General features: G+C 47.5%; 1 protein-coding gene across 3 annotated transcripts in view; it reads left to right on the top strand.

Annotated features, from left to right (window-relative positions):
- Nucleotides 1-19833, top strand: part of cryl1 (crystallin, lambda 1) — a 183441-nt gene that overhangs the window by 101009 nt on the left and 62599 nt on the right. For all 3 annotated transcript variants that reach the window (XR_011595678.1, XM_070892192.1, XM_070892191.1), the window contains exon 5: nucleotides 13422-13616. Coding sequence is in view for 2 of the 3 variants with exons in the window: in XM_070892192.1 (XP_070748293.1) it covers nucleotides 13422-13616 (195 nt within the window). In the remaining variant the exon portion in view is untranslated. The remainder of the gene's footprint in view (nucleotides 1-13421; nucleotides 13617-19833) is intronic.

The raw sequence follows: 19833 nt of genomic DNA, 5'->3' as shown, positions 1-19833 counted from the left end.
ATTAAAGCTCTGCAGTCCTGCCACATCCACTCGTGAATGGTGGTGGACCATTAAACAACTTGCGGGAGGAAGAGGTTCAATGAATATCTCCATCATCAATGATAATGGAGCCCAGCACATGAGTGCAAAAGACAAGATTGAAGCACTTACAACCATCTTCAGCCAGAAGTGCCGAGTGGATGATCCATGTCGGCCTCCTCCTGAGGTTCCACCATCACAGAAGCCAGTCTTCAGCCAATTCAATTCACACCACGTGATATCAAGAAAAGGCTGAGTGCACTGGATGCAGTAAAGGCTATGGGCCCCATGGCCAGCTATTGTGCTGAAGACTTGTGCTCCAGAACTAGCATCGCCTCTAGCCAAGCTGTTCCAGTACATCTAGAGCACTGGCATCTACCCAACAATGTGGAAAACTGCTTAGGTGTGTCCTGGCCACAAAAAGCAGGACAATCCAATCCGGCGAATTACCTCCCCATCAGTCTACTCTCAATCATCAGAAGGTGATGGAAGGTGCGGTCAACAGTGCTATCAAGTGACACTTACTCACCAATAACCTGCTCACCGATGCCCAGTTTGGGTTCCGCCAGGACCACTCAGCTCCAGACCTCATTACAGCCTTAGTCCAAACTTGGACAAAAGAGCTGAATTCCAGAGATGAGGTGAGAGAGATTTGCCATTGACATCAAGGCAGCATTTGACCAAGTGTGGCACAGGTAACCCGAGTAAAACTGAAGTCAATGGGAATCGGGGAAACTCTCCACTGGCTGGAGTCATACCTAGCACAAAGGAAGGTGGTTGTGGTGGTTGGAGTTCAATCATCACAGCCCCAGGATATCACTGCAGGAGTTCCTCAGGGCAGTGTCCTAGGCCCAACCATCTTCAGCTGCTTCATCAATGACCTTCCCTCCATCATAAGGTCTGAAGTGGGGATGTTCGCTGATGATTGCACAGTGTTCAGTGCCATTCGCAACTCCTCAGATAATGCAGCAGTCCATGCCCACATGCAACAAGACCTGAACAACATTCAGGCTTGGGCTGATAAGTGGCAAGTAACATTCGCACCACACAAGTGCCAGGCGATGACTATTTCCAACAAGCAGCACCTCCCAAACCCGCGATCTGTACCACCTAGAAGGACAAGAGCAGCAGGGGCATGGGAACACCACCACGTTCCCCTCCAAGTCATACACCATCCTGACTTGGAAGTATATCGCCGTTCCTTCATTGTCGCTGGGTCAAAATACTGGAACTCCCTTCCTAACAGCACTGTGGAAGAACCTACAGCACAAGGACTACAGCGTTTGAAGAAGGCGGCTCACCACCATCTTCTCAAGGGCAATTAGGGATGGGCAATAAATGCTGGCCTTGCCAGAGATGCCCACATCCCAGGAATGAATTAAAAAAAAAACATGATAAGTGAGTCACCGCCGGTCAGTGAAGTGGCAAGTCATTTAGGACTGGCAGTAAGGACAAATACAACAAAGTGCAGAATCACTAAGAAAAGGAGAAGCATGCTGAGAAAAGATGAGGAAATAGGGATATTTAATATATTAAGGCAGGAAATTGTGAGAATGAACAGATAAAAGACTTGCATTTATATACCGCCTTTCATTACCTTAGGATGTCCCAAAGCGCTTTACAAGGACACCCTCAAAGCCTCCCTGATAAAGTGCAACATCCCACTGACACCTGGGAGTCCCTGGCCAAAGACCGCCCTAAATGGAGGAAGTGCATCCGGGAGGGCGCTGAGCACCTCGAGTCTCATCACCGAGAGCATGCAGAAATCAAGCGCAGGCAACGGAAAGAGCGTGCGGCAAACCAGTCCCATCCACCCCTTCCCTCAACGACTATCTGTCCCACCTGTGACAGAGTCTGTGGTTCTCGTATTCGACTGTTCAGCCATCTAAGAACTCATTTTAGGAGTGGAAGCAAGTTTTCCTCTATTCCGAGGGACTGCCTATGATGATGATGACAGCCAATGAAATACTTTTAAAGTGTAATCACTGTTGTAATGTAGGAAACGCGGCAGCTAATTTGCACACAGCAAGCTCCCACAAACAGCAACATGATATGACCAAATAATCTGTTTTAGTGATGTTGTTTGAGGGATAAATATTGGCTAACTCATCATCGTAGGCAGTCCCTCGGATTCGAAGATTTGCTTCCACTCCTGGGGCCCAAGTTTCCACATGATTCGCGCCTGATTTTTAAGAGCAACTGGTGGAGAACGGACTATTTTAGAAATCGCAATTCACCACATTTTTTTTTCTGCAGTTCTAGTCAGGTTGAACAGTTCTAGTTTAGAACAGAATTTTTTCTTCAAAAGGGGGCGTGTCCGGCCACTGACGCCTGATTTGAAAGTTTCCACAGTGAAAATGTACTCCAAACTAAAGTAGAATGGAGCAAGTGAAGATTTTTGTAGAACTGAAAAAACCTGTTCTACACATTAAAAAATCAGGCGCAGGTTACAAATTAGGCGCCCAGAACGAGGTGGGGGGGAAGGGAACTCATTAAATTCGACAATAAATCCTTATTTATACTTCTACAAATATTATACAAATAAATCCAACCTGAATAAACATTTATAAGCAAAGAAAAGATTAAATAAACCATCTTCCTACCTGTGTGAAAGTGCTTCAGCCAGGGAGAATTCTGCAGCCGTTCATGCTGCTGAGCGGGAGGGGGAGAGAGAGAGAGGGAGGGAGAGAGAGAGAGGGGGGGGGGAGGGAGGGAGAGAGAGAGAGGGGGGGAGGGAGAGAGAGATGGGGGGAGGGAGGGAGAGAGAGAGAGGGGAGGGAGAGAGAGAGGGGGGAGAGAGAGGGAGAGAGAGGGGGGGGGGGAGGGAGAGAGAGAGAGCGGGGGGGGAGGGGAGGGAGGGAGAGCCTGGGGGGGGAAGAGAGAGAGGGGGGGGAGAGAGAGAGGGGGGGGGAAGAGAGAGGGGGGGCGGGTCGGGGAACAGGAGCGCGGGGCGGATCAGTCGGGGGGGGGGGGGCGGGTGTCGGGTCGGGGCGGGGGGTGGTGGAAGCGGGGGTCGGGGCGGGGGTCGGGTCGGGTCTGGTCAGCGGGGGCGGGGGAGCGGGTGTCTGGTCGGCGGGAGGGGGGAAGCGGGTGTCGGATCGGGTCTGGGTCGGGGGGGAGAGGGGGGCGCGGGTGTCGGGTCGGATCTGGTCGGCGCGGGTGTCGGGTCGGCGGGGGGGGGGGTGTCGGGGTGGGGGGGGTGGGGGGCGGGTGTCGGGTCGGGTCTGGTCGGCGGCGGGGGCGGAGCGAGTGTCGGGTCTGGTCGGGGGGGGAGCAGGAGCTGGCCGTGGGAGGAGCCTCATTGACGCAGCCCCAGTGAGGCCATTGGGCCAGGGCTAGGGGCTGCGTGCTTCGGGCCCCTCCCACACAGTTCGGCGCCTGGAGCTACTGCACTTGCGTGCCGACTGTAGCGCGTATGTGCAGAGGTCCCGGCACTGTTTTCAGCGCCGGAACCTGGCTCCGCCCCCCCCACAGCTCGTGCTGGCTGCGCCAAGGGCCAGAGGATCTGTAAGTAGGTGGAGAATACCGAGGATTTTTTCCTGGGCGCCCGTTTTTTTTCTTGTGGAAACTTGGGCCCCTGAAGTGAGTTCTTTGGTTCGCACTTTATCAAGGAGGCTTTGAGGGTGTCCAATACGAGATCCACACACTTTGTCACAGGTGGGACAGATAGTTTTTGAGGGAAAGGGAGGGTGGGACTGGTTTGCCACACGCTCTTTCCGCTGCCTGCGCTTGATTTCTGCATGCTCTTAGCGTTGAGACTCGAGGTGCTCAGCGCCCTCCTGGATGCACTTCCTCCACTTAGGGCAGTCTTTGGCCAGGAACTCCCAGGTGTCAATTGGGGTGTCGCACTTTATCTGGGAGGCTTTGAGGGTGTCCTTGTAATGTTTCCGCTGCCCACCTTTGGCTCGTTTGCCGTGAAGGAGCTCCGAGTAGAGCACTTGCTTTGGGAGTATCGTGTCTGGCATGAGAACTATGTGGCCTGCCCAGCGGAGCTGATCGAGTGTGGTCAGTGCTTCAATGCTGGGGATGTTAGCCTGGACGAGGATGCTGATGTTGGTGCGTCTATCCTCCCAGGAGATTTGTAGGATCTTGCGGCGACATCGTTGGTGATAATTTTCCAGCGACTTGAGGTGTCTACTGTACATGGTCCGTCTCTCTGAGCTATACAGGAGGGCGGATATTACTATAGCCCTGTAGACCATGAGCTTGGCGGCAGTTTTGAGGGCATGGTCTTCAAACACTGTTTTCCTCAGGCGGCCGAAGGCTGCACTGGTGCAATGGAGGCGGTGATGGATCTCGTCGTCGATGCCTGCTCTTGTTGATAGGAGGCTCCCGAGATATGGGAAGTGGTCTACGGTGTCCAGGGCCACGCCGTGGATCTTGATGACTGGGGGGCAGTGCTGTGCGGCGAGGACAGGCTGGTGGAGGACCTTTGTTCTACAGACGTTTAGTGTAAGGCCCATGCTTTCATATTGGCTAACACAGCAGGGATAATTCCCCTACTCTTTTTTGACAGACACCATGGGATCTTTTACGTCCACCTGAGCGAGCTGGTTTAATGTCTGTTCCGAAAGACAGCACACTCTGACGGTGCAACACTCCCTCAGTACTCCACTGGAGGGTCAGGCTAGATTTTTTGTGTTCAAGTCTCTGGCGTCGGACTTGAACCCACAACCTTCTGACTCAGGCGAGAGTGTTACCACTGAGCCACAGCTGATACTCATAACCACACACTGTCTCATAATAATGAAGGAAAACAGGTAGAAAACTAGAGACGATAGATTGGACAAAGATGCAAACTGAAAGACACAGGAAGATTGCATTCATATGGAATTCTTCGCTCAGGAAGTTAAATAACAGCAACAACTTGCATTTATATAACATCTTTAACAAAGAAAAATGACTAAACATGTTTCACAGAAGCATATTCAGACACAAAAGGGAGAAGAAGGATATTAGCTTGGTCAAAAAGATCGGTTTTAAAGAGAAATTGGGGCTCAGTTTTCCCCAAGCCCGTTTTCTGGTGTATTGCCAGAGTTACGCCAGGTTTTCTAGGCCAGAAATGCGGCATAAATATTTTTCCAAACTTTCCCCGATCTATAAATCGAATTCGGAGCCGCACAGCATGTCCAGTCGCCTTGGGGGGTGGAGCCTGCTGTCTCCACCGAAAAATGAAGCCGCGACTTCTGCGCATGCGCGGGGAAAAAAACTTACGTTTTTGACATCGCTCCAATGGACGCGCATGCTCAGTTCAGCTCGGATTTGGCAATCGGCCATTTTTAAAGAGCCAGTTGAGTGTGTGTGAGAGAGTAGGAGTGCTGTGTGTGTGGGAGCATTGGAAAAATCGCAGCTGTAGCAGTACAAGATGCAACGCGGACCAAGGCCCAAGAATTTCTTGCTGGAAGAACTGTAGGCACTAGTTACTGTGATTGAGAACAGATGGCAGGAGCTGGATACCAGCAGAGGTCACATGAAAGTTCCACCAAAAGAAATGAAGAAACGCTGGACCCAAGTTGCAGAAGATTACTGCGCAGTGGTGAACACCATGAGATTTGGAAGCCAGTGTAAAAAGAAATGGCAGGACTTTGGTCAAGTAGTTAGTGTAAGTAATATTTTCATTTATACAATGCAATTGTAAATGTGACCAGCTGTATATGTCCCACCCAGCAGAAAGGCACCCTATCTAAAAAGTTGTATTTTCATCTTTGCAGAAGAAAGTGGCACATAATAAAAGGGAAAGAACTCGAACAGGAGGAGGCCTGACAAATCTGCACCCACTGACACCCTTGGAAGAGAGGGTCGCTGCTTTGATAGGTCCTGCCTGGAGAAAAACAATCAGTACTGCACAAGCTGGGCCCACACTCGAGGGAGAGGATAAATCCTGCAAATTCATCGTGGTCCTTGAAATCAATCTGCTGCCTGGCCTGCGATGTTTGAGCCTACTCATGCCACCCATCCTGCACCCTTCTCTGCTGCTAACCATTTGACTGTTCTGTTATATTTTGTAGAACTCGAGGCCAACCCTGACAATGCAGAAGAAGATTCAGACGAGGATGAGCCTGAAGAGAAGAACATCTTCCAATCCCACCCTCCAGATCAAGAACATGGGGGGGAGGGGGAGGGGATGGAACTGGATGAAGCTCTCACTGTTGTACTGAATATGGAGGAGGTGCCGCTCATGGAGGTGACAGCTCCTTCCGTGACTAGTGGTTTGAGTGTTGGTGGAACTTTCCATGGTTTCACACCTTCCGAGGTTGCGGTCCCAGTGGTGGGGTGCAACGAGGCACACCCAGGGCGCCACCATCCCAGGTTGCAGGTTCCAGTGTTGGGGTGCAGCAAGGCACACCCAGGGCCCCACCGTCCCAGGCTGCGGGTTCCATTGTTGGGGTGCAGCGAGGCACACCCAGGGCTCCATGGTCCTAGGCTGCGGGTCCCAGTGTTGGGGTGCGAGCCACACCCATGGGGAGGAGGGGAAGGAGAGCTCGACCACGCTCCCCTGAGATGCAGGATGTAACAGATGTGGTTCAGATGATGTCATTGAGTGCGGAGAGCATTGACCTTACCCGATCACTCCTGGACACCATCAGTGGGGTGAGTGATGAGGTAGCGGGACTGTCGGGAGAAGTAACAACACTCGCCGGGACCATCAGTGAGGCAATAGTGTCCATGAGGGAGGGAATGTCAGAGGTAGTGCAAATCACGTCACTGGCCATGAGGGAGGGAGTGTCAGAGGTAGTGCAAACCACGGCACTGGCCATGAGGGAGGGAATGTCAGAGGTAGTGCAAACCACGACACTGGCAATGAATGAGGGAATGTCAGAGGTAGTACTGGCCATTAGGGAGAGAATGTTGCAGTCCGCTGAGACACTGTCAGGGTGCATGAGGGACGGCATGTGTGAGTTAGCCGCTGCAATAAGGGAACACGCCCAGACCCCGCACCCATTGACAGAATCAACTGCCACTCCCACTGCAATCCCCACACCAGCCACTGAAGAGCTCAAAGCTGGGCCCTCCAACTTGCCGCTTGACGCTGATGCCCACCACCCTCAAGAGGTGCGCAGTACCCGAGATGTTAGAAGGAATAAGCTTGGTACCAAGCCCAAAAACTGCGCCACCGCCTGCGGGCAGGGGTGGTGGAGAGTCTAAGACCAAGCACAGCGGGCGGTCTTATACTAAGGAGAATGAGAGATGAGTGCAGCCTTTTTTTGCTGCTGTTGTTATTATTGTTTCTGTTGTAACTGTCCCCAAATTAAGTTTTTTGTAAGTTATGTAAATTTACAAGTTTATAAGTGATCTTAAAGTTTTTAAGTGATCTTAAAGAGTGATATTAAAGTAAAGTTTGATACAAGAATAATTTTATTAAAGTTAAGTTAAGTACATTGTAAACTTTTGAATAAAATATATTTTACATCAAAATTGAATCATGTTCCATTAACAAAACACAACATTATGGAAGTGACCTCTCCCTCCCTCCCCTCCCCGGGCACCAAGCCTTCTGATCGGCTGTCTCTCCCTCCGCTCCCCCGCCCGACCCTGGCCCCGAGTGCCCTCCTGGTCCGCACCCCGTCCCTAGCCCAGGCCGAAGGGCTTGCCGATCCGCTCCCCCACCCGACCCTGGCCCTGAGTACCCTCCCGGTCCGCTCCCCACCCCTAGCCCAGGCCGAAGGGCCTGCCGATCCGCTCCTCTGCCCGACCTTGGCCCTGAGTACACTCCTGGTCCGCTCCCCGCCCCTAGCCCAGGCCAAATGGCCTCCTCCAATTTCCTTACCTGCGCCGATTTCTTTAACTCTCCGGAAGGTTTTTCTGCAGAGGCCACTTACGCTGGCCTAAGCAGAACTGGAATAACTCTCAGCTGGCCAAATTTGCCGAAATGGCCAGAATTGGCGTAGGTGGCAGGTTACGCCCCCTTTGGCTGGAAAAAAAACTTTCCTAAAAAAAATCATAACTGAGTTATGCTGGTGCAAATTGATTGGGAAAACTGTGGATTTTTAAAAAAGCAGCCTGCTCAAAAAAACGGCGCAAATCACTGGGGAAAATTGAGCCCATCGAGAGGAAGCTCCAGAGTATAGGACATGATGGCAAAAGGCTCAGCTGCTTGTTCTGGGGCAAAGGGAGGAGGAAGAGGTGCAAGAGGCCAGATTTGGAGGATTGCAGAGTTCTCAGAGGGTTGTAGGGCTGGAGAAGGTTACAGAAATCGGGATGGGCAAGGCCATGAAGGAATTTAAACATAAGGAGAATTTAAAATTGGAGGCATTGGGGGACCGGGCGCCAATGTGGGTCAGCGAGTACAGGGATGATTGGTGAGCAGGAGTTGGTGCGGGATAGTTGCCCTGCGTAGTTTGTTTTGTTGGGTAATAATGCCTGTTACCAACGATGTTAGCACAAATTGGTTCTCAGATATTTCTTTGTTGTTCCTTTGTTGTTAGAGCTCAATCTGTTCATGCTATGGCCATGTTATTAGCCAATAAATAACTGATTTTCATGACAATATGGGCAAGGATTAATCGATATGGTTTTACAGTGCATTTATCTGTCAGCTCAAGATAATTGTGCTCCAAGTTGACTTCAACATTAATTCATAACCAATCATTTTTCTTATACTGCATTGGCATCATTCATTTGTAATTGAGGATTGATCTAATAATGAAAGGTCGAACATTTCTAAAAGGTTTCTATACATTTTATGGAATTTAGTGAGGGTGATCATAAATAGTGATTACATAGAAACATAGAAAATAGGTGCAGGAGTAGGCCAGTCGGCCTTCGAGCCTGCACCATCATTGAATATGATCATGGCTGATCATGCAACTTCAGTACCCCATTCCTGCTTTCTCTCCATACCCCTTGATCCCTTTAGCCGTAAGGGCCACATCTAACTCCCTTTTGAATATATCTAATGCATTGGCCTCAACAACTTTCTGTGGTAGAGAATTCCACAGGTTCACAATTCTCTGAGTGAAGAAGTTTCTCCTCATCTCGGTGCTAAATTGCTTACCCCTTATCCTTAGACTGTGACCCCTGGTTCTGGACTTCCCCAATATCGGGAACATTCTTCCTGCATCTAACCTATCCAATCCCGTCAGAATTTTATATGTTTCCATGAGATCCCCTCTCATTCTTCTAAATTCCAGTGAATATAAGCCTAGTCGATCCACTCTCTCTTCATATGTCAGTCCTGCCATCCCGGGAATCAGTCTGGTGAACCTTCGCTGCACTCCCTCAATAGCAAGAATGTCCTTCCTCAGATTAAGAGACCAAAACTGTACACAATATTCAAGGTGTGGTCTCACCAAGGCCCTGTACAACTGCAGTAAGACCTCCCTGCTCCTATAATCAAATCCTCTTGCTATGAATGCCAACATGGCATTTGCCTTCTTCACCGCCTGCTGTACCTGTATGCCAACTTTGAATGACTGATGTACAATGACACCCAGGTCTCGTTGCACCTCCCCTTTTCCTAATCTGTCACTATTCAGATAATATTCTGCCTTCCTGTTTTTGCCACCAAAGTGGATAACCTCATATTTATCTACATTATGCTGCATCTGCCATGCATTTACCCACTCACCTAACCTGTCCAAGTCACCCTGCAGCCTCTTAGCATCCTCCTCACAGCTCACACTGCCACCCAGCTTAGTGTCATCTGCAAACTTGGAGATATTACATTCAATTCCTTCGTCTAAATCGTTAATGTATATTGTAAATAGCTGGGGGCCCAGCACTGAACCTTGCAGTTCCCCACTAGTCACTGCCTGCCATTCTGAAAAGGACCCGTTTATTCCTACTCTTTGCTTCCTGTTTGCCAACCAGTTCTCTATCCACGTCAATAAATTACCCCCAAAACCACATGCTTCAATTTTGCACACTAATCTCTTGTGTGGGACCTTGTCAAAAGCCTTTCGAAAGTCCAAATGCACCACATCCACTGGTTCTCCCTTGTCCACTCTACTAGTTACATCCTCAAAAGATTCTGGAAGATTTGTCAAGCATGATTTCCCTTTCATAAATCTATGCTGACTTGTACCGATCCTGTCACTGCTTTCCAAATGCGCTGCTATTACATCTTTAATAATTGATTCCAACATTTTCCCCATTACCGATGTCAGGCTAACTAGTCTATAATTCGTTTTCTCCCTCCTTTTTTAAAAAGTGGTGTTACATTAGCTACCCTCCAATCCATAGGAACTGATCCAGAGTCTATAGAATGTTGGAAAATGACCACCAATGCGTCCACTATTTCTAGGGCCACTTCCTTAAGTACTCTGGGATGCATACTATCAGGCCCTGGCCTGATGGTATTGGCCTTCAATCCCATCAATTTCCCTTACACAATTTCCTGACTAATAAGGATTTCCTTCAGTTCTTCTTCTCGCTAGACCTTTGGTCCTCTAGTATTTCCGGAAGGTTATTTGTGTCTTCCTCAGTGAAGACAGAACCAAAGTATTTGTTCAATTGGTCTGCCATTTCTTTGTCCCCCATTATAAATTCACCTGATTCTGACTGCAAGGGACCTACATTTGTCTTCACTAATCTTTTTCTCTTCACATATCTATAGAAGCTTTTGCAGTCTGTTTTTTATGTTCTCTGCAAGCTTACTCTCATACTCTATTTTCCCCCTCCTAATTAAACCATTTGTCCTCTTCTGCTGAATTCTAACTTTCTCCCAGTTCTTAGGTTTGCTGCTTTTTCTGGCCAATGTATATGCCTCTTCCTTGGATTTAACACTCTCCCTAATTTCCCTTGTTAGCCACGGTTGAACCACCTTCCCCGTTTTATTTTTACGCCAGACAGGGATGTTCAATTGTTGAAGTTCATCCATGTGATCTTTAAATGTCTGCCATTGCCTATTCACCGTCAACCCTTTAAGTATCATTCGCCAGTCTATCCTAGCCAATACACGTCTCATGCCATCGAAGTTACCTTTCTTTAAGTTCGGGGCCCTAGTCTCTGAATTAACTGCGTCATTCTCCATCTTAATGAAGAATTCTCCCATATTATGGTCACTCTTCCCAAGGGGCATCGCACAACAAGATTGCTAATTAATCCTCTCTCATTACACAACACCCAGTCTAGGATGGCCAGCTCTCTAGTTGGTTCCTCGACATATTGGTCTAGAAAGCCATCCCTTATACACTCGAGGAAATCCTCCTCCACCGTATTGCTGCCAGTTTGGTTAGCCCAATCTATATGTAGATTAAAGTCACCCATGATAACTGCTGTACCTTTATTGCACGCACGCCTAATTTCCTGTTTGATGCCATCCCCAACCTCACTACTACTTTTTGGTGGTCTGTACACAACTCCCACTAGCGTTTTCTGCCCTTTGATGTTCCGCAGCTCTACCCATACAGATTCCACATCATCCAAGCTAATGTCTTTCCTTACTATTGCGTTAATCTCGTCTTTAACCAGTAAAACTACCCCACCTCCTTTTCCTTTCTGTCTATCCTTCCTGAAAATTGAATACCCCTGGATGATGAGTTCCCAGTCTTGATCACCCTGGAGCCATGTCTCCGTAATCCCAATTCCATCATATCCGTGAACAGCTATCTGCGAAGTTAATTCATCCACCTTATTACGAATGCTCCTCGCATTGAGACACAGAGCATTCAGGCTTGTTTTTTTTTAACACTCTTTGTCCTTTTAGAATTATGTTGTAATGTGGCCTTTTTGATTTTTGCCTTTGATTTCTCTGCCCTCCACTTTTCCTTATCTCCTTTTTACCTTTTGCTTCTGCCCCCATTTTACTTCCCTCTGTCTCCTTGCATAGATTCCCATCCCCCTGCCATATTTGTTTAAACCCTCACCAACAGCACTAGCAAACACTCCCCCTAGGACATTGGTTCCGGTCCTGCCCACGTGCAGACCGTCCAGTTTGTATTGGTCCCACCTCTCCCAGAACCGGTTCCAATGTCCCAGGAATTTGAATCCCTCCCTCTTGCACCATTCCTCAAGCCACATATTCATCTTAACTATCCTGCTATTTCTACTCTGACTAGCATGTGGCACTGGTAGCAATCCTGAGATTACTACCTTTGAGGTCCTACTTTTTAATTTAACTCCTAGCTTCCCTAAATTCAGCTTGTAGGACCTCATCCCATTTTTTTTGCCTATATCATTGGTACCTATATGCACCACGCCAACTGGCTGTTCAGCCTCCCCCTCCAGAATGCCCTGCAGCCGCTCCGAGACATCCTTGACCCTTGCACTAGGGAGGCAACATACCATCCTGGAGTCTCGATTGCGGCCGCAGAAACGCCTGTCTATTCCTCTTACAATAGAATCCCCTACCACTATAGCTCTCCCACTCTTTTTCCTGCCCTCCTATGCAGCAGAGCCACCCATGGTGCCAGGAACTTGGCTGCTGCTGCCTTCCCCTGATGAGCCATCCCCCCAGCAGTATCCAAAGTGGTATATCTGTTTTGGAGGGAGATAACCGCAGGGGATCCCTGCACTACCTTCCTACTCCTGCTCTGCCTGATGGTCACCCATTCCCTAGCTGCCTTTGTAACCTTTACCTGCGGTGTGACCAACTCACTAAATGTGCTATTCACGACATCCTCAGCATCGCGGATGCTCCAGAGTGAATCCATGCACAGCTCCAGTACCGCAATGCGGTCTGACAGAAGCTGCCTCTGGATACACTTCCCGCACACATAGTAGTCAGGAACACTGGAAGTGTCCCTGATTTCCCACATAGCACAGGAGGAGTGTGACATGGGTCTGGGCTCTCCTGCCATGACTTAACCCTTAAATTAACTTAATTTGGCAACAATGCCAAAGGATAAGAAAAGAAAAAGAAAAAGATAAAATACTCACCAATCCACCAGCCAGTCACTTACCCGCTTGGCTGTGACATCACACTTAGATTTCTTTTTACATCTTTGTTTTACTTTCGGCCTCGATCTCTCGCTCTCGCTGCTGTGGCTCCTCCCGAATTCCGCGCCCTTTTTATGGGCCTCTCAATCTCCTGCTGCTGAGATTGCTTTACAGACTGTAAAAACTGTAATATAATGCTTCTTGCATTAGCGAAATAACCTTTTCTGACCTGGCCTCCTACAAATACGGCTTCCTGCTAAGAGCATGGGATTGCAGAATTACTTCTCTTGAGTATGCAGAAGCACTTTAGCTTGAATTGAAGAGATTCACACCTTTCTCTATCGAGCAGTATTTTACTTGCATACAGTCTATTTATTTTTAAATCTAGACATCGAAAATAAAGAAGGGAGTTTTTTTGATGTGATTTGTTGTGGGATGTTGCGGACCCATGGTCCCAATATATAGTGGGTATTATACGATAGCTCAATAGTTTACTGATTCTTGCCACCATCTGCAAAGTTTGCAATGGCACGAAATTGCTTTAATAAGGAAAGTTGGAAGAAAAACTGTGTTTATGTTCTCAGGTGAATCCAACATACTATGTACCTCTGGTTGAACTAGTTCCTCATCCTGAAACACATCCTGCTGTTCTGGAACAAACCTATGCACTTATGAAAGCTATTGGCCAGACTCCAGTCAAACTGAACAAAGAGATTGATGGATTTGTTTTGAATCGAATTCAATTTGCGATCATTGGAGAATCATGGAGACTTGTTAATGTATGTATACCTTCTTTTACAATTTATTACACATTTATGAGGATTTTTGACTGTTACAACAATTATGCAATTCATAAAATCAACTATTGGATACTGTAATTAGTCATGAGTATAGAGGAAAATCCTGGTCTGTGTGTGCTTAATAATTAAATAAGTTGAATGTTAAAAATATTGGTACAGATGTTTAATGACAAAGCAGGTTGATGCTTCAATACATTGTGCCACAAGGCTTCATCTCTTGCAAGTTCCTGAGATTAGACACGTTTCCACTTGGAAAGAAAGAAAATTTGAACCGTGTATCTCTAGTAGATCCTGGACCAATTAGAGAGCCACTGCTAGGTATCTGAGAGCAGGTTCCCTATTCTCCAGGGATTGACTTGTGGCATGGAAAAGCTTAAACGACAGGAAAAAATGTGGCTAGTACACATAAATATTTTCCTGTTTTATTTGCTTTTGTTGCTTCATAAAGGTTTTATTACAGTGGTTGAGTAATTTCAAAGAAATAAATTTCAAAATCCTCATCTTCAACTCCCTCTATGGCCACAGTTCATATTATCTAGGTAATTTTCTGCAGTCAAACATCCTAGATTGCATCCTCCATTTTTTAAATGCTGAATTACTGCACATTCCATGCTCCACCATTAGATCCCAATCTTTCAGGTACTCTGCCCCTCCTAGAATTCACCTTCAAAAATCATACATGTAAGTTGTAGCAGTGGTGGTGATGCTTAGGTGTAAATACATGGATGAAAATTGTTGATATAAAGATAGTTACTGTTGTAGTTTGAACATCACAGCAGTTTTCCATGTTACAAATGTGTCACCCCAGATTAATGCAAGCAGTGATCATATCATACATGGAATTTACTTGAGCAGTTTTTGGAGACAAAAGGGACACTGGTGTCCACCCAGAATCATGTGCATTGTTTTTCTACCCCTGCTGAAGGAAGTCATCCCTTTGTGCTCCTTACCTCTCCAAGTTCTGCTCCCCATCCTGTACTCGTCATGATCAGGTAGCCTTGTTTCTCAATGAGCAACAATTGGCGAAGAAATGTATTTTTTTGAGGAAAGAAAAACATACAATTTTTTCTCTAGATTTACTGGCGTTCCGTACAGTAGTAAGGCGGTTGCTCATCTGATTAAATATTAATGGGTCTTGGTTTGCTATACTGATGGCACGTACAATACCTGAGCTAAAATTTTAAATACGATCATGGATCTCCCATGCTAACAGGTAGTCTTGAGAATGGACTACTGTAATTATGCTTTAGAGTGATGCCAGGCCAGCGAGTGGGGTGGGAGATCGGTTGGGGGGGGGGTGGCGGATATGGGGAGCAGAGTAGACAGGAAATGGACAATTATGGGATACGGTAGAGAATTTGTAATTAAAAGCACTGGATCATGAAAGAAATAAGAACTTATTATTGTTTTCTTTCAAAGCTAACTGGGTTAACTCACCAGAACAGATATTTTAAAAACTAGTTACCCAAAATGCTCCTAATGACCCCGAAGCAGACTAACTTCAATCTGTTGGGTGATAGAAAGAACTGATAGAAAGGGTGATAGATAGAAATAACGCCTTTAACATCCTCATGCAAACAAATACAACAGCCAATTTGCATACAACAAGGTCCCACAAACTGAGAATGAATGAATGAATGAATGAATGCATAACCATATAATGGGGGAGATGTTAATTCCCTCTGCCTGACAGAAATGGAGTGGTAGTAGAGTGGTAAATTAGAGATGCTGGACTATCTCCATACTATTTTTCATGGGGCTATCTGCGAAGTTAATTCATCCACCTTATTACGAATGCTCCTCGCATTGAGACACAGAGCATTCAGGCTTGTTTTTTTTTAACACTCTTTGTCCTTTTAGAATTATGTTGTAATGTGGCCTTTTTGATTTTTGCCTTTGATTTCTCTGCCCTCCACTTTTCCTTATCTCCTTTTTACCTTTTGCTTCTGCCCCCATTTTACTTCCCTCTGTCCTCCTACTGCTTCCTCGACCTCCTCCTCCTCCTCCTCCTCCTACTGCTGGCTCGACCTCCTCCTCCTCCTCCTCCTCCTACTGCTTCCTCGACCTCCTCCTCCTCCTCCTACTGCTGGCTCGACCTCCTCCTCCTCCTCCTCCTACTGCTGGCTCGACCTCCTTCTCCTCCTCCTCCTCCTCCTCCTACTGCTGGCTCGACCTCCTTCTCCTCCTCCTCCTCCTACTGCTGGCTCGACCTCCTCCTCCTCCTCCTCCTCCTACTGCTTCCTCGACCTCCTCCTCCTCCTCCTCCTCCTACTGCTGACTCGACCTCCTTCTCCTCCTCCTCCTCCTACTGCTGGCTCGACCTCCTCCTCCTCCTCCTCCTCCTACTGCTGGCTCGACCTCCTCCTCCTCCTCCTCCTACTGCTGGCTCGACCTCCTCCTCCTCCTCCTCCTCCTACTGCTGGCTCGACCTCCAGCGGCTGTCCCATCATGATGACCAGGTTGTGCAGCATGCAGCAGACCATGACGATTATAGAGACCCGTTGAGGAGAGTACTACGAGGTGCCACCAGAGCGTTAAGGAAGCCTATGCATTGCTTGATGATCCCTTGTCCCCAAGCAGCCAACCGCAATGTTGATTTGAGCCGGTGAAGACGGCGGGCACACTGGTCTGGCGCAGAATGAACAAATCATGGCTGCTGCCTCCCTTGCCCACTGTCTGTCTGCATGGTGCTGACGGCGACTCCTTCTCCTGTGTGCCGCCCTGCTTCTGACCAGTTGTACCAGGCTCTCCCAACACTCCTCCCATCCTCAGGGTGAACCTTGCCAAGCAGGTCTCTGCAGCCCACAGGACTCCACTAAAGAGACCTGAAAATTGTACACAAGTATGTGAAAACTCTGAGCAGCACTCAGCAGGTTTAATGGAGCCAAAACAATTAATAAAGCAATTTTAAAAAGCAAAATACTGCGGATGATGCAATCTGACATAAAAACACTAATAATTAATAAATCTATATGAAAACATAAATACTGCGGATGATGCAATCTTACATAAAAACAATAAAATTAATAAAACTATTTCCTTACAAAAGGGCCCCGATCGCGACAACACGCCAGTGCTGTTGCATTCAAGCACCGACTCGAATACCTCACGGGGACACTGCCTGAAGAACTCCTACCTTTTGGAGCTGAAAATCCCTGTTCTGGCACGCTGCAGATCTCAATGCTGGAAACTTACCTTTACAGCGGCTTCACCCTGCCGTTTCCGGTGGAAGTGAGCACCGCTCAAACCCCAGCCGAGCTGAATATGGGGAGGGAAAAGTACCTAACCGTGGCGGCCGATCGACTTTTTCCAATCGGCTGCCCAAACCCCGCGGTAGGCGTCCCTTCGGGGACGGTGAATTTCGGCTTCAAGTACTTCAACAATTTCTGTATCTTCGGTTACTAGTTTTCTAATGACATATTTAGTGGGCCAATCCACTTTTTCGCCCTTTGTTTACTCATGGAATGCTTGAAGAATACTTTACTATTCTGCTTTATGTTTCCAGCTTTGCTTTTCTCGTGATCCCTCTTTGCAGTCCTTATCCATTTACTAGCATTACTCAACCTATCTTTATAGATCTCCCCATCCTGTTTCTTTTCTAAACATTTAAAACACGTAAAGCTGTATATGCTTTCTCTTTCTCCCTTGCTGGTAAGCCAAACTGGTCTTACTCTTTTATTCTGTTCCTGACTTATTTCAAGGATAAATTCTTTTTGTGTCTTAAAACTATTCCTTTGAAACGATTCCACTTTCCACATCTTTTCCTTCTAGTATCTCTCCCCATTTTACCATTCCCATTCTGTCATATGCTCAAAATCAGCTGGTTTAATATGTATCTTTTTATTGACATTCTTTTGTTTTCTATCCTCGGGGCGTAAATTGCCCCTTTCTATAAGGCCCATGGCCGCCTGAAAGCGACAGCCACGGGTCGGTGCGGACTGGCCGGCAAGTCTCCGCGGAGCGGCTGCCATTTTAGATATTGCCCTTTCTCAGTTTTGGAGCGGTGTAGGGGACCGATCCTCCTGTTTTCCTGCTGCGGCGTGCATGCGTTGACCCCTTACCGACCGGCGGCGACCCCTTCCCGAAATTGCCCCGCGGGAAATTGCCCCTTTTGAAAATTGCCCCATGGAAGCGGCGCCGTCACCGTTCGGTGCCACTGACCGCTTTTGCTGTCAGTAGCCTTTCTGTGGTTTGGCAGCGCGGCCACCCTTAAAGGGGAGGTGGCGCTACCGGCGACTCCATGTTATTTTTTTTTGTCAGCTGACTGCCAGGTCAGACCAACAGTTATTGCCGTGGGTTCGACCGGGCCTCTTGGGTGCCAGGTCACTGGCCTGGCCGAAACTCTCCCTGGTAGCCCAGTGTTTGCCACTGAAGTGGCTGCAGAGTTCGTAGCGACCCTCTCCTTTAACTGAAGGGGAAGGCGTTGTGACTCGCCAGCGCGATGACGTCATCAGTGCAGCACTGATGTCTTGGAGCGTCGGCTACTCTGACCCGACCGCACTTCTGCCCCGATGATGAGGCCACTTCCACCCCGATTCAAAAAAAAGCACGGAGTGCTGAATTTATCCCGATTGGCTGCCCCATTCATTGGGGTGGCTGGAACACATCGAAAACAGTAGGTGTGCCCCGTTTCAGGCGGTGGGCAATTTCAGCCCCCTCATGTCTACCCTGAATGTGAGAACATTATGGCCACTAATTCTCAAATGTTTCCCTATTTCTACTTTGCTTATTTTTTCCTCCTCATTAATTAGCACTAAACTCAATACTGCATTACACTTTGTAGGTTCTTCAACATACTGGCCCTGAATTTGTGGTTGGAGACTTTCCGTGGGGAAATGCCTCCACGAATAAAATGCCCACGTACGTGGTGGTCCGGGGAGGTATGGAGATTCGCGGTCCTGTACCTCTCTGGGTTCCCGTGGGTAGAGGCCCATGTATCCCAGGGGCACAGGCGGTTCGCAAGCATCCCTCGGATCCTGTGTGCCAGTCCAACGAATGAAAGAAGGGGATCCCCAGTCATGCTTATGGGGATTCCATATATGTACGGAATGCCCATAGCATGAATGGGAATATCCCCACAAAATACATGTACACATCAAATAAACTAAAAAAAAATTACATATTTAAAATTAATTAAAATGCCATTTAATTAAAATTTTTGTTTTAAATATTTATTTTTTGACAAATAAATTTAAATGTTTTAAAGGGGCTAAAAATAACCGAACCTTATTGTACAGGTTTTTTAATGGTTAAATGATTGAATTTTTAAAAAACTTTTACGCTGGTAAAAGCAGGCCTTATGAGTACCAGGCGCAAGAATTTCATGGGCATACACTGGGCAGAAGTTAGGCAAATAGTCCAACTCTCCACTCGCAAATGGGCTTTTCCTGGGAATGCATTGGATCTGTCAAGAAATTGACAGATTGCAAGTTCCAGATTTAACCCGGAACTTGTGCGGCCCTTACAGGCGCTTAGGCACCTCATACTCACCCATAAGGGCCGCAAATTACGTGTCATTGCTTTAAAAGAGTCCCTGGCAATATCAATAAATTTTCGCTTGCATGTACACCACTCAATATCAGAAAGATTGAAATCCTCCAGGAATACTACTGAAGATTTGGCACTCATCTGTTTTCTCATTTCCAGCAAAACTATATCAGTCTCCCTTTAATTATTTGCTGGCCTGTAACATATTACAGGTTGAACCTCCCTTATCCAGAACTCCCTTATCCGGAACCACCCCTCGTCCAGAACCATTCCCGGCCACCAGGTGGCGCATGCGCAGAACCCCGACATGAACAAATTGAAGTCCTTCCTTGCTGCTGACTCCCGCAATCGCTGGCCTGACCCCGCGATTCAGCGCCCCCCCCCCTCCATCCCACCATGATCTCTCTGCCGCACTCCCAACCCCAAAAAGCCAACCCCGATATCCCCTTGCTCAGTACCTGTACCATCAAATTTAACGTGACCACCCCTTGTCCGGAAAAAACCCATATCTAGAACAGGCCAGGTTCCGAGGGTTCCGGATAAGGGAGGTTCAACCTGTACTATTACTAACTTATGTCTTTTAATTCTATTCAAAGAGACTCCATGCCACTTCCAACATTAGCTCCATTGTGACTAGTCGTTCTGTAACAAATAATGCCACCCACCCCTGCTTCCTTACGTCCCTGGTCCTTTCTAAACATACACAAAA

The sequence above is a fragment of the Pristiophorus japonicus genome, chromosome 10 (genome assembly GCF_044704955.1).
Source record: "Pristiophorus japonicus isolate sPriJap1 chromosome 10, sPriJap1.hap1, whole genome shotgun sequence".
Classification (NCBI taxonomy): Eukaryota; Metazoa; Chordata; class Chondrichthyes; family Pristiophoridae; genus Pristiophorus; species Pristiophorus japonicus.
This window is presented reverse-complemented; position numbering and strand designations above follow the sequence as displayed.